The 15082-nt window shown below is 46.7% G+C and overlaps 1 protein-coding gene across 2 annotated transcripts; it reads left to right on the top strand.

Moving 5' to 3' along the window:
• On the top strand, positions 1–14414 carry LOC310670353 (zinc finger protein RFP-like). Of its 2 annotated transcripts, XR_014507562.1 has the most exons (10): positions 1–463; positions 3424–3738; positions 6546–6641; positions 7754–7984; positions 8105–8127; positions 9366–9475; positions 9869–9895; positions 10170–10229; positions 11963–12893; positions 13067–14414. XR_014507562.1 is itself a non-coding variant. In XM_083425572.1 (9 exons), the coding sequence occupies exons 1-9, from the start codon at positions 47–49 to the stop codon at positions 12517–12519; spliced, it is 1836 nt and encodes a 611-aa protein (XP_083281698.1). In that variant the 5' UTR covers positions 1–46; the 3' UTR covers positions 12520–14414. The 2 variants fall into 2 exon arrangements, 1 of the variants encoding a protein (XP_083281698.1); XM_083425572.1 differs by having other exon boundaries at positions 11963–14414.
• Positions 14415–15082: the final 668 nt, after the last annotated feature.

Below are 15082 nucleotides of genomic sequence, written 5' to 3'. Positions count from 1 at the left end.
GACAGAAAGACAGAAACACAGAAAGACAGAAGACAGAAAGAAAGCCATGGCTTCAGGCTCTCTCCATGAGTTCCCTGATCAGATTTGTTCCATCTGCAAGCAATGCTTCGACGATCCAGTGACAATTGACTGCGGGCACAATTTCTGCCAAGCCTGTCTCCCCTCGCTGCCTCACTGGGGAGAGGCCCCCAGAGACCCTTCCTGCCTGCTGTGTGGCGAAACCGTCCATCAAAGGAACTTCAAGCCCAACCAGCAACTGGCCAACCTCGTACAGCTTGTCAGGAAACTCCAGGACGGGGCGAAAAGAGATGCCGAAAGGAAGGAAGTGAGCAAGAGTCACCAAGAGCCCCAGAGGCTCTCCTGCAAGGACGATCGGGCCCCCATCTGCACCGTGTCCATATGCAACAAGGAGGACAAAATCCAAGATGTGGTGCCTGCAGAAGTGGCCGCTCAGGGGTCCAAGGTAGGAGGTCTCCACGAAGGAAGAGGACAGGGAAATAATTGGGTCTTCTTCCTGGAGGTTCAAGCTGAAGATCACACACACACACACACACACACACACACACACACACGGACAGCTCAGTTGGTAGAGCATGAGACTCTGAATCTCAAGGTTGTGGGTTCAACCCCCACGTTGGGCAAAAGATCTCTGCATCACAGGGGGTCGGACTAGATGACTCCACAATTCTATGATTCCATGGTATTCCATGTACACTTTCATAGGGCCATTTGAGCTGCAGGGGAAAACATCACTTCTAGGAAAGGTTCAGCCACTGCCATTGGCCATATTTGTGGGAATAGCAGAATCATCTTGGGTACGAGACTAAATGATGGCTAAGCAACCCTTGAGCTGATTTTGAGGGCATGCAGGGGGCTGGAGGGGACAAGAAAGGGAGAGGAAGTCTCACTGAATGCGCAGAAATCTGTTGCCCAAGCAGAGATGCTTTCAGCCCATTGTCAGGAACATCCCGAGGGGAAATTGTTGACGTCTCCTTGGTGTCCAAAGTGTAGGAACTGATAAAAAGAAGTTCTGCAGGCGTGTAACTCCAGGCATGCAGGATGTTGACGTGTGTTTTAATCTGGGTTTTGTCTTATGCTTGATTTAATTGATTTCTAAATGTCGTAAATAGCTGCTTTTATCTCTCTCCTTTTGCCAATAATTATATATTTTTTTATTTTTGTAAATGACTTTGAGGTTTTATTACAATCAAGCAGGATAGAAACCTTTTGCAATAAATATGGATAAATAACTTAATAAATGCTTAAACCAATCTATCAGCCACCATCCAACGCACCGCCAAAATAAAAACAGACCAAAATCACAACATAGCTAAATGCATCGGCAAATTGGGGTCCATATTTGATCTGTTAAATCTGAAGCTGTGTTTCTGACCCCATTTGCTATAATGGGGAATTTTAAAATCGCTATCATCTCTCTTCCTTTTCACATAAGTGAGTGAAATATCTGAAGGGCTGTTATGTACTAAGCTTGGATCCTAGAACAATAGGCAAGTAGGATCCTAGAATGCTACAACTGATTGGCTTGCAGGAGAAGACCAATCAGGCTCCAGGAGGGAAGCAGAATCAGCCAATCAGACAGGACTCGTTGTGTAAATAATGTAATAATTTTTCGCTCTACAGGACGCACCCGACCATAGGACACACCTTGTTTTACAGGGGGAGAACAAGAAAAAAAATTTCTCCCCCTCTCTGCTCAGCACCCCTTCAGCGAAGCGGCAGGAGAAACGGAGCCCCTTCCTTTTCTCCTCCCGCTTCACTAAAGGGGCGCCGCGCAACTCTCCCTCTCTGCTGAAGCCGGGAGAGTCTTGCTCTCCCGGCTTCAGCGAAAAGAACCCGAAGCCTTTGGAGCGCAGCACGAGTTCCCGCTGCGCTCCAAAGGCTTCAAGCGGCTATCCCTGAAGCCTGGAGAGTGAGAGGGGTTGGTGCGCACCGACCCCTCTCGCTCTGCAGGCTTCAGCAAAAGCAACGCGAAAGCCTACGGAGAGTGGAGGGAGCGCTCCCTCTGCGCTTCGGAGGCTTCACGTTGCTATCGCTGCCTGCATTCGCTCCATAGGACGCACACACATTTCCCCTTAATTTTTGGAGGGGAAAGTGTGTCCTATAGAGCGGAAAATACGGTATATAAAAGCCTGAGGTTTGGGGGGGCAATTCAATCACTGTTTTACAAGCTGCAATAAAGAGCATGAAATCACTACAGGACTCTGAATATATTTCAAGGACTATGTCACATGCAAGAGGGAGCAAGTTTGTTTTCTCCTGCTCTGGAGGGTAGGATGCAAACCAATGGCTTTAAGTTACAAGAAAGGAGATTCCGACTGAACATTCGGAAAAACTTTCTGACAGCAAGATCTGTTCAGCAGATTCCTACGAGAGGTGGTGGACTCTCCTTCCTTGGAGGTTTATAAGCAGAGATTGGATGGCCATCTGCCAGGGATGCTTCAGCTGAGATTCCTGCTTTGCAGGGGGTTGGACTAGATGACCCTTGGGGTCCCTTCCAATTCTATAATTGTATGAAATTTGCAGGCAAAGTAGCCCCTCCAGTGGGAGAACAATTCATTGCCCAAGCAGAAATCTTTGTGCTGATGAAACGATTGCCTTAGTGCTATGTTGGATTCCATGCAATGTATTAGAGGACCAGTGGCATAGCGTGGGGGGTGCAGGGGGGGCCGGCCGCACCGGGCGCAACATCTGGGGGGGCACTCGCACTCGCAGCTCTCTGCCCCTACCTGGCTCACTCACTCTCTCTCACTGCAGTGCTGGCTGTGCGAATCCGATCCGAGCCGCCGGGTCGCCGCCCACTGTGGAGAGGGGGTGCCAGGCGTGCGGTGCAGTGCGGAGAGAGAGCGAGGGACTATCTGGGGGAGGGACAGTGCAGCGGGGGGGTGTGCAAATTACTTGCCTTGCCCCGGGTGCTGACAACCCACGCTACGCCACTGTAGAGGATATGCAAGCCGACTCCATAGAAGTGATCTTTCTGGGCTGTTGGGAGAGCTGTTTTGTAAATTTTGATGAACTGTGTATGTTTTTGCCCAGCTCTGAACACGGTTTTAAAATCTTTTAAGTCTCTTGGAGACCTCTGTGCAGCAAATGACTAATAATAATAATTTTTCAAATAGTTGTTGTTGTTGTTTAGTCGTTTAGTCATGTCCGACTCTTCGTGACCCCATGGACCTACAGCAATTTATGCCAGTGTGGTGTAGTGGTTAAGAGCGGTGGACTCGTAAACTGGTGCACTGGGTTCGCTTCCCCGCTCTCTGAAGTCTCTCAGCCCCACTCACCTCACAGAGTGTTTGTTGTGAGGGAGGAAGGGAAAGGAGAATGTTAGCCGCTTTGAGACTCCTTAGGGTAGTGATAAAGCGGGATATCAAATTCAAACTCTTCTAAAACATATCCATTCTGCAGGTGACCCAAGCTGCACCTCCTAACATCAATGCCACGAAGACCCCAGTTCTGGGCTCACCAACCACAAATGAGGAAGAGGAAAGCACTTGCTCCATCTGCAGGGAGTATCTTACAGACCCTGTGACCCTGGACTGCAGCCACAACTTCTGCCGGGGGTGCATCACCTGCTATTGTAAGATATGCGAAAATCAGGATGGGGGAGCGTTGAAGTGTCCTCTTTGCAAATTCCGGATCCAGAAGTGGAATTTTCGATCAAATTTGCAGCTGGCAGAAACAGTAGAAGGCCTCAAACTCCTTCCACTGAAATTATATAAGGTAAAGTAAGGTGTGTGTGTGGGGGGGGGGTCATGCTGGGATCCTCTGTTCCTATTATAGTCAGTGCTGAATTATGAAGGGAGGGGAGGAAATTACATATAGAAGACTCCCAATTCAATCCAGGGCTGGATCTACATTGATCTTCTAAAGGTGATTGAATATAATGTTCTCTAACGCTTAATGGTAGTTTTCCATTGCTGGCGGTTTACTGCTCTGCAGAGCCCACTGTTAACGCATTTTAAATATTATAAATGACGAGTGTAGATCTGCCCTGGGTAATCTCAGTCTATAAAATTCTGCCTGAGAGTACGGAGAGTTTAATAATAATAATAATAATAATAATAATAATTTATTAATTATACCCCACTTATCTTGCTGGTTTCCCCAGCCACTCTGAGCGGCTCCCAACAGAATATTAAAAACATGATAAAACATCAAGCATTAAAAACTTCCTTAAACAGGGCTGCTAAATGTCTTCTTAAAGTCTGATAGTTGTTTATTTCCTTGACATCTGGTGGGAGGGTGTTCCACAGGGCAGGTGCCACTACCAAGAAGGCCCTCTGCCTGGTTTCCTGTAACCTCAGTTCTCGCAGGGAGGTTGATGGCTGTATGCCGCAGATTAAGGCTCAGGCTCAACAATGCATCTGCTTCAGATTTGCTCCAGATTGAGCCATAATAATAATAATAATAATATTTATATGCAGCCATCAACATCAACATCAACCATTAAAAACTTCAGATGTCTTCCAAAAGTCAAATAATTCTTTGACATCTGATGGGAGGGCTTTCCACAGGGCAAACTAAGATCCCAGGTTTAGTTCCTTCCAACTGGGCTGAGAAAGTGAAATACCGTATTTTTCCCACCATAGGGCGCACCGGACCATAGGGCGCACTCAGTTTTTAGAGGGGGAAATCGAGAAAAAAAATATCCCCCCCCCAGCCCCAAAGAGCAGCGTACAGGCTGCGCACAACCTCTCCCTGCCGGAGGGGTTGAGCGGGGCTATGGCACAAGCCAAGGCAGCAAGGATCCCGCTCGCTGTTTTGGCTTCCTCTTTAGCCCCGCGCAACCTCTCCTTGCCAGGAGACGCTGCGCAGGGCTAAAGAATCCATAGCCCCTTGCAGCCTCTCCTTGCCGGAGGGGTTCCATGCGGCTATGGCACAAGCCAAGGCAGCGAGCGGGATGGATCACCTCTCCCAAACGCCCGCAGAAGCCGCGCAGCCCCTTTAAAGAGATCGCGGCTTCTCCTGGCTTTCCTGGGAGGTGGGGGAATTCCCTCACCTCTCGCAAAAGCCCGCAGAAGCCATGCAACCCCTTTAAAGAGATTGCGGCTTCTCCTGGCTTTTCTGGGAGGTGGGAGAAGGGACTGATGCGGCCAGTCAGTCCCTTCTCCCTCCTGTGGAAAAGCCCGCAAGAGCGCACAGAGCTTGTGTGCGGCTCTTGGGGGCTTTTCCTGCCTGCCTCCCCCCTGCATTCGCTCCATAGGACGCACACACATTTCCCCTTGCTTTTTAGGAGGGGAAAAAGTGCATCCTATGGTGCGAAAAATACGGTAATTCTATCTAATATCCTACAAACCTGAAGGCAACTTTTTGCTAGAGGAACAAATAGTTTGATTCAGAATCAGAGTGGCTCATATAATATGTATCTACAATACTCAGAAAAGGGTTGGAGTAGGGGGATATGGCAGGCATCCCCAACCTTTGGCCCTCCAGATGTTTTGGACTACAATTCCCATCATCCCTGACCACTGGTCCTGTTAGCTAGGGATCATGGGAGTTGTAGGCCAAAACATCTGGAGGGCCGCAGGATCGGGGATGCCTGGGATATGGTCTTTATTTTCCAAGGAAGGAGTAGGAAGAAACCTCTACAAATTACTAGATCTTCATGCTTAGATGGGACATAAGCCCTTTTCGGTTTGCTGCGTAGTACAAAGACATGAGGAAGATGAAGCATCACCACAGCAATGGCCTCTGCCCTCTTAGCTACCCATGATCATGTCAATGTTTCAGACAAAGCTACTTAAGGAATCCTACAGGGTGGCCCACTTTTTCTGAAAGAATGGAATGACTTGATAGGGTGAACATTTTCTAAGGAGATCTGTGTTTGGCATCACATGGGCTGCCCTCCTGCCAGAACCAAATTATCGTTACGAGTTTGTCAGTGCCAGACCTCTCTAATCCCAGGATCCACCAAGTGTTAAAATAGGGATCAGCAACCTTTTTCAGCCGTGGGCCAGTCCACCATCCCTCAGACCATGTGGTGGGCCAGACTATATTTGGGGGGAGGGATAAACAAATTCCTAGGCTCCACAAATAACCCAGAGATGCATTTTAAATAAAAGCACACATTCTACTCATGTAAAAACACCAGGCAGGCCCCACAAATAACCCTGAGATGCTTTTTAAATAAAAGGACACATTCTACTCATGAAAAACACGCTGATTCTTGGACCATCCGTGGGCCAGATGGAGATGGAGATTGGGCCACATCCGGCCCCTGGGCCTTAGGTTGCCTACCTGTGTTAAAATCTAACCAAGGTTTCTAATTTTTGTAATAGCCATGCGAGTCTCCGGGGGGAGGTGTAAGGAGAACAAAGGAAGGGGAGATGGCAAATACCCCTCCCTCAACTCACAGATAGTTGTATATATGTGTAAACAGACCACATATCATAAAGGCACCACAGTCTCTGCTGTGCCTCATTCCCAAAAGGAAACACGAACCCTGATGAGAAAGCGACCGGAACCCCGGGAATCTCTCGCCGCTCAGAGACTTGGGTGGCACACAATGTTATTTTCAATCTGTGCAGGAAAGAATCCAGAGCCAGCTGAAGTCTTTGGAGAAAGAAAAGCAAAACCTTGTCAATCAGAAACAGTCTGAAGAAGAGGAAAAGGAGAAATGTCTGGTAGGTTTTTTTCATTCAAGATATTTGCAAGCCAAGGTTGTGCGTAGACAACAGACTCGCAGCCAAGACAGGGATCGTGGAGCAAACCTGAACCCCAGAAAGCCTGTCGCTTTAAAACTGCCTCGCACTTGGCCAGACTAACCAGAGGCTATTCCACAAAGCCCTCTAAATCATGTACATAAAAGGTGAAGGGAAAGGTAAAGGACCCCCAAGGGTGGCGCTGTGGGTTAAACCACAAAGCCTAGGACTTGTTGATCAGAAGGTCAGCGGTTCGAATCCCCGCGACGGGGTGAGCTCCCATTGCTCGGTCCCTGCTCCTGCCAACCTAGCAGTTCGAAAGCACGAACTGCAAGTAGATAAATAGGTACCGCTCTGGCGGGAAGGTAAACGGCGTTTCCATGCGCTGCTCTGGTTTGCCAGAAGCGGCTTAGTCATGCTGGCCACATGACTCGGAATCTGTACGCCGGCTCCCTCGGCCAATAAAGCAAGATGAGAGCTGCAACCCCAGAGAAGGCCACAACTGGACCTAATGGTCAGAGGTCCCTTTACCTTCAGTTAAGTCCAGTCGCGAACGACTCTGGGGTTGTGGCGCTCATTTCGCTTTACAGGCTGAAGGAGCCGGTGTTTGTCCACTTCCGCAGTCAGTTTTTCCATGTCATGTGGCCAGCATGACTAAGCCGCTTCTGGAGAAAACAGAGCAGCGCACGGAAATGCCGTTTACCTTCCCGCCGGAGTGGTACCTATTTATCTACATGCACTTGCTTTCGAACTGCTAGCATAGCATCCTTTAAACCTATAGGCTGGAATGGCAGGAAAGGCTAGAACTTTCCTACTTCCTACTTTCCTAAAGTTCCGGAACTAATCGCTTCTTTCCTTAGCCATTCCTTGCCCTGTGTGCAGCCTGAAAGTAGCTGCATGTGTGTGCAGTCATGGGTCAGCTGGATGTGTGTAAATGGGGGATTTCCTGTACTGGATGTGTGTTGTGTTACCTGTGCATGTTGCACGTCTGATATGTGGAGTGGATTTATGTGTATGTGTTGAGGACAGAGGTTGGGGTTTCCATGTTTGTTCCAGGTGTGTTTGTGACACCTGTGTGGACGTTCTTTCCTCAGAAACAGTTAAACAAAGAAAAGCAGAAAATCAAAGACGCCTTTGAGAAGATGCAAAATTCTCTGGAGGAAAAAGAGAGTTCCTCGCTGGCCCGCCTGAGAAACCTAGAAAAGGAGATTAAGAAGAAGGTGGCGGAAAATGGCAACAGACTCTCGGAGGACATTTCTTACCTCACGAAATTGATCGCTGAGCTGGAGGAGAAGTGTGAGCAGCCCCCACAGTTGTTTCTTCAGGTGAGATGGAGTCAATGTCACCTGAACGTGACGTTTGGTTTTCCACAGAGAAAACGGGGCAAATCAGTCCTCCTGGTAACACAAATATAAGACAGACTTCTCTGTATCTTTCTCTTTCAGGACATCGAAAGTACCTTGCTCAGGTATGCAGCTCCTTCTCCTGCGATTACCGACTCTTAAAAATAAATAAATCCCTGCTTATTCCCCAGAAAGTCTTGATGCAGCTAACAGTAGCAAAAGCAGAATAAACAAACATTATAATGTCCATATGCTGCAGGGCAAGGTGAGCAATAACTGGCTTATCTTCTTCTTTTCTGTTACACAGATTTTAGTCTAGCTTCTACACCCTTTTGATCTGACATTATTTGGCACAGATAATTTGTCCACAGCTACATTTGTCTTGACAGGGATGATGATGATGATGATTTATACCCCGCCCATCTGGCTGGGTTTCCCCAGCCACCTTCAGCGGCTCCCAAAAGAATATTAAAAGCACAATGAAACATCAAACATTAAAAACTTCCCAAAACAGGGCTGCCTTCAGATGTCTTCTAATAGTCAGATAGTTGTTTATTTCCTTGACATCTGATGAGAGGGCGTTCCACAGGGTGGGTGCCACTACTGAGAAGGCCCTCTACCTGGTTCCCTGTAACCTCACTTCTCTCAGTGAGGGAACCACCAGAAGGCCCTCAGAGCTGGACCTCAGTGTCCTGGCTGAATGTTGGGGGTGGAGATGCTCTTTCAGGTATACTGGGCCAAGGCCGTTTAGGGCTTCAAAGGTCAGCACAAACACTTTGAATTGTGCTTGGAAACGTACTGAGAGCCAATGTAGGTCTTTCAGGACCAGTGTTATATGGTCTCGGCGGCCAGTCTAGCTGCCGCATTCTGGATTAGTTGTAGTTTCCGGGTCACCTTCAAAGGGATGAAGCACATTCTTGTGTGAGCCCAAGAAGCCCCTCTATATAGAACTTTTAAGTTGTGGGTGAACATATCAGACGACACAGCGATTCTTCAAACAGCTCTTGTTTATTCACAGGCCAGGACAGAACTGAACTGAAGGGTTCAGTCAGCCTGCTTATATAGAGCTCCAGTACAATGTAACTGTAACAATTTTCTAAAACTATCCAATCACTGAATGTCACTTTCGATCCCTTATTTACATAACTATCTACAGTATCTCCCTGCTGGCCCAGGGTGAGAACTTCAGTACATAACAAGAACCAGGCTGTAGACCCCTCCAATCCTCCCTCTCTACTTCCCCGAAAAGCGCTGGCTGCTTAAAACCCTTTTCAGATGACAGGTGCCACGCATTGAATCTATAAAGCAATTACCATTCTTTAAGCTTTCTTTTCGCAAAACCATCTTTCCTTCCCGGGTACAGGGAGAAACGAGTGGAGCATTCAGCAGACCTTTCCACCTGGTTGGAGGAGAGACTCAAGATCTGTTGTCAGAAAAATTCAACGCTAGTAAACGCTATGGTGAAATGTGCAGGTATTTGGGGCAGCTTGGGAGTCGGGGGGGGGGGGAGCTCTCAAAGATATAACTGTGGAGGAAAGCTATCTAGGGCCCGGGGTGGAATATGCAACGGAAATATCCACCCGGCTGTGAAAAAGGCAAAATTCCTTGCCAGCGAAATGCATAGAAACAAAAACATTGCGATGCCTTTCTGCAAATCGATGGTGCAAACCTGAGAGATTCTGGAGAGGCCTAGCAACTGCATCTTGGAAGATTGCAGTAGAGCTGGAAACATTGCAGTAAATATGATTCCCCCCCCCCCAAAAAAAAATGAAATCTACATTATTTATTACATATTGATAAGCTCTTTGAGCGAATTTGTCATTTTTAAACCTAACATTTCCTTCCTTCTCCCACCTCCTCAAACAGATTCTCTGGAGGAAGCATTGAAGAAAGGTAATTTTGGGGGGACAGAATACCAAGGCATATTTTGATGGGATAAGTTGCCAGTGGGTCCATCTGCTGACCACAGAAAGTCACCCACTTTAAAACTGTAGCACATCTAATGTAATTCTAATTTATGTGATGATCTTAATCGAGGTCAAGTTGACATATTGCTATTTTGTACATTGCTGCTGCTTCTTGCTTGCTTGTGAGTCACACAAAGCAATAATCAACCTAAAAAAGCAAAACAACCCATGAGATACAGTACCTCCTTTTTATATTTCAGAAGGTTTGAATAAATTTCTCACTCACACTACAGCGCCTCTGGAGCAAAAACTGGAGAAAGGTAATATTATGGAACTAAATGAGAACTAAACCTTGGTGGGAGATGGTGCTTGGAAAAGAGTCAAGGAGCAGAACTGGTTTTATTCTGGGAATAAATTCAGTAAATTGAGTAAATAATAATTGTTTCTTAACTGTGCCTGAAATGCCATCCAAAAGTTAATTCATTCAGCATAGCCCTGTATTTAAATGCCAATATTAATCAGGGAAGTACTGTAACAGGGCTTTTTGTAAAAGAAGCAACCGCTGAAACATGTATGATGATTGTTTTATTCTATTGCTTCTTAAATGAGAACTGAACAAAAGTAAGTTCTGGAAGAATTAGATGGAAACACAAGCCCTCCAATGAAAATAAGGACGCCCAATGACACATAAAACATTAACCATAGTTGCTGAGAACATGTCATTCAAATAAAAACTACCAAGTCTAACAAATGAGTAATTATTATTGTTGTTGTTGTTGTTGTTGTTGTTGTTGTTGTTATTAATTGTTGTTGTTGTTAATTGAATTTATATACCGCCCTATACCTGGAGGTCTCAGGGCGGTTCACAAAAAATATCACAATATATAAAATCACAATAAAAAGAATAACCCAATAATGCCCCACCCCAAAAAAGAGCTACATTTTAAAAGGGCACAGGATGTTGATGAAGTCAACCAAAGGCCTAGTTAAAAAGGAACATTTTTGCCTGGCACCTAAAGGTGTATAATGAAGGCACCAGCAGAACTTCCCCAGGGAAAGCATTCCACAGATGGGGAGCCACTGCAGAGAAGGCCCCGTTCCCGTGTGACCCCCCTCCAAACCTCTTGAAGAGGAGGCACACGAAGGAGGTTCTCAGAAGATGATCTCAGGGTCTGGGTAGGTTCTTGTGGAAAGAGGTGATCCTTGCAGTCCTGAGCCATTTAAGGCTTTATAGGTCGAAACCAGCACTTTGAAATGGGCCTGGAAACTAATTGGTAGCCAATGAAATCGGACCAGGATTGGTGTAATATGCTCAGACCGTTTTGCTCGAGCAACCTGGCCGCTGAATTCTGCACTAGCTGTAGTTTTCAAACAGTCTTCATAGTCATCTCTACGTATAGCTTTCAACCACCCCTTATTTGGTGGGAAACTCCCTTATCCAGTGCCGTGTCCCGCTGCTGTCCCTTATTGATGATGTTCCTTAAATTTCCTGGGTTTCATGCTCGCCCAGCTCGGGAGAGAAGCAGCGGCTCGGGGTCCTCCGCTGTCGTCCTGGCGTGAGGAGTTCCATCGGCCCTTCCATACCCGAGAGAGAGGGGGTGAGGGAGAGAGACTCTCACCCACGCTGCCCACAAGCCTGGAGGCGGCAGCGGTGGTGGCAGCTGAGGAGGCGGCCTGAGGGAGGAGGAAGAGGAGGGGATGGGGAGGCACGCAGAAGGGCGGCACTTCAGCGGCCGCCGCAGCGCCACAACCGCCTCATGCCGGATTGACAGAATCTGTCAATCCTACTCTTTACAATAGCAAAATCTCTTATTTTGGCTGCTGATCCCTTATTTTCGAGGCTGCTGGTCCCTTATTTTCAAATCTGTAAGTTGACAGCTATGATGTAAATATGTCTCTGACTAGAAAAGGGTAGAAACCATAGCTAAAGGTGGTGTTCCCAGGTGTAGCAGACCCGAAGGGATCGTTCCTTCTCATCTGCTTAGGAGTGTATGCTTACTCGCTGGGAGATTTAAGCCCACGTTTATTTTCCCTTTCTCTGTGTGCCCTTCAGTGAGCGTGACTCTGGATCCAGAAACAGCACACCCTCTGCTCACGCTGTCTGCCGATCTGAAGAGCGTGAAGGTTGCGGAAGTGTCTGATGGCCAGGCGGAGGACACGGATGAACTGATCTCCATACCCTACGTGCTGGGCCGCGAGAAGTTCACGTCCGGGAGACATTGTTGGGAAGCCGAGCTAGATTTAAATGAAGAAGACAAGGAATACGTGGATCAGGAGTGCTTGTGGATCGTAGGGGCGGCACGAGAGTCCTTCCAGGGAAATAAAGGTTTCAACCTGAGCCCTAAAGCTGGGGTCTGGGTTGTGGGGGTGAGCCCCTTTTCCAAAAAGCTCACTGCTTTCACTTCCCGCAAGCCAAGCCATTCGCACTTGGCGCATCAGGTGAGGAAGATCCGAGTATCCCTGGATTACAAAGCACGCCAGGTGGAGTTCTTTGATGCCGATACAGATGCCTCCATTTTCACTTTTTCGGCAGCTTCGTTCGCTGGGGAGGCCATGCGTCCCTTTTTTTGTCTGGGGGGAGAAGGACTTGAATTGAAGTGTGGGAACTGAGCAGAATATTCACCAGCCCTGGTCTTACCCTGAAAACAGATAGCTAGTAGAAGCTTTCCTTCTGGTGCAAATAGCAGCTGGGGGGGGTGTATCAGGGCTGTGCTAATGGAAGCTTTTCTTCTGGAGCAAATAGCAGCTGTGGGGTGTATTAGGCCTGTGCTAACGGAAGCTTTCCTTCTGGAGCAAATAGCAGCTGTGGGGTGTATTAGGCCTGTGCTAATGGAAGCTTTCCTTCTGGAGCAAATAGCAGCTGTGGGGTGTATTAGGCCTGTGCTAATGGAAGCTTTTCTTCTGGAGCAAATAGTAGCTGGGGGGGTGTATCAGGGCTGTGCTAATGGAAGCTTTCCTTCTGGAGCAAATAGCAGCTGTGGGGTGTATTAGGCCTGTGCTAATGGAAGCTTTCCTTCTGGTGCAAATAGCAGCTGGGGGGGGTGTATCAGGGCTGTGCTAATGGAAGCTTTCCTTCTGGTGCAAATAGCAGCTGTGGGGTGTATTAGGCCTGTGCTAATGGAAGCTTTCCTTCTGGAGCAAATAGCAGTTGTGGAAGTGTGTATTAGGATTCTGCTGAGACCCCACTGATCTGCCTCATGGCCCCGGTTTGTAGTCCCTGGGTCTGCACATCACCCACGTGCAGACAGGGATGTCCCACCCCCTGACAGCCCTGGATTGCTCTGGGCTTTGCAACCCAATCCAGGGCTATCTGAACCTGACTCGGTTAATGCCCGGATTCCGCCCCCCCGCCCCCCAATCAGCCTGATTCAGTTTGGGACTCAGCCAAATGCGCTCTGCAGTCCTAGTAGGTACAGGAGGAGAAATTCGGTTTGATCTGCATGCTAATGCAAAAATACCAAATTTACACTCCCCATAACAATGTGTGAACCAAAGCCTAGCTATCCTTCAAAATCCACACTTCTCAGGATTTTGCTATGCAGACTTTAGTAGTCTTCTAGCCAGATAATGTGTACATTAGGGGGAATTGTGCGTAATACCGCATATATTAGTCACTATAGCATACAAACATGCATTATGTCTAGCGAAACTACTTGCAAAAATGGGTATATTAGCTAAAATTGCATAAGGAGAAATGCACACTAAAATCTCTATGCTGAGCTTATCCACCTGGATTTTTTAAAATCCCAATCATATTCCTTAATCTAATCAAGAAACAAGCTTTTTTTCTGATGAAAATATGATCAATTATTGCATATTCTATGCACTATTCTACATATGCATATGCACTCTAGAATTCCTAAAGTAACCAGTATAATCCAGCATGCTTGAGTAATTGGTGTGTGAAGAGGTTAAAACCATAGAGTAAGCTGTCCTGTCAGGCTTTGTCTATTTTACTTCCCCCTCACCTTGGGAGGAAATGGGTAACCAAGCCTCTTGGATTTCTGTATGGAAGGATCTCTGAACTGGTCACTCCAGCCAGCAGCATAGCTTTAACCTGCCTCCTTTGTTTCAGACCAGAATGGAGTTCTGAAACTAGCAGTTTTCTATACCAATAGTCTAGATACTTTTGCATTCATGTAGTTGAGCAACGATTTCAACTGACTGCGTATCTTTTCTGTCTGCTGAATGGAAAAGCACATGAATAGTTTTGTAAGGAAACCATTTTATGTGGTCTATCTCTGTGCTGGGGAATCAATATAGCTTAGAAAGAGCTTTTTTAAAAGCGTTTACAGCCTATATTTCCATGCTTTTCTTTGCTGCATGCTTTGCGATGTTAAATCTCTGCTGGGGTTTTCTCACCCAAGGGTGCTTGCTCCAAACTTGGGCCTAGACTTCTAGGATGCCAACAACCAGCACATAAGCAGATACATTTAACAATGCACATCGCTGTGTATTTAACAGTATGTATCAATATACTTATAAAGTTACTCTGCAGAAAGGTACCACAGTGTGTTGTTTTACTCTTTTATACTTATTATACATATACCATACTTTGGGGGGAAAGTGTATCATTATACATGAGTGGAGTGCCATTATCTTCCCACTGAAAAAGCACAAATTTATCTCCGCACATATAGGGACAGGTGAAGAGAAGCCATGTAAGAAGAAGGGACAAGTATGATTTTCTGACAAGATTTCCATACCTCTCGTTTAGAAAAGTAAGCCATAACACAAGGACATATGTTTTTGAATTCATCTGTTCGTATTTCCACATCCATTGGCCAAAAAAAAAAAAAAAAATCAAACACACACATACACATTTTTAAAATAGGAGGAACGCTTGCTTACAGTTGCATGTGGTTTTTCTCCCCACAAAAAATAAATTTAATTTTTCATGACCCAAAACACTTCCTTCTCTAGATTGAAAGAGCAAGGTACAGTGGTACCTCAGGTTAAGTACTTAATTCGTTCCGGAGGTCCGTTCTTAACCTGAAACTGTTCTTAACCTGAAGCACTACTTTAGCTAATGGGGCCTCCCGCCGCTGCCGCTCCGCCGGAGCACAATTTCTGTTCTCATCCTGAAGCAAAGTTCTTAACCTGACGTACTATTTCTGGGTTAGCAGTCTGTAACCTAAAGTGTATGTAACCTGAAGCGTATGTAACCTGAGGT

This window comes from Podarcis tiliguerta (genome assembly GCF_965153285.1).
Source record: "Podarcis tiliguerta genome assembly, chromosome: 2".
NCBI classification, from domain to species: domain Eukaryota; kingdom Metazoa; phylum Chordata; class Lepidosauria; order Squamata; family Lacertidae; genus Podarcis; species Podarcis tiliguerta.
This window is presented reverse-complemented; position numbering and strand designations above follow the sequence as displayed.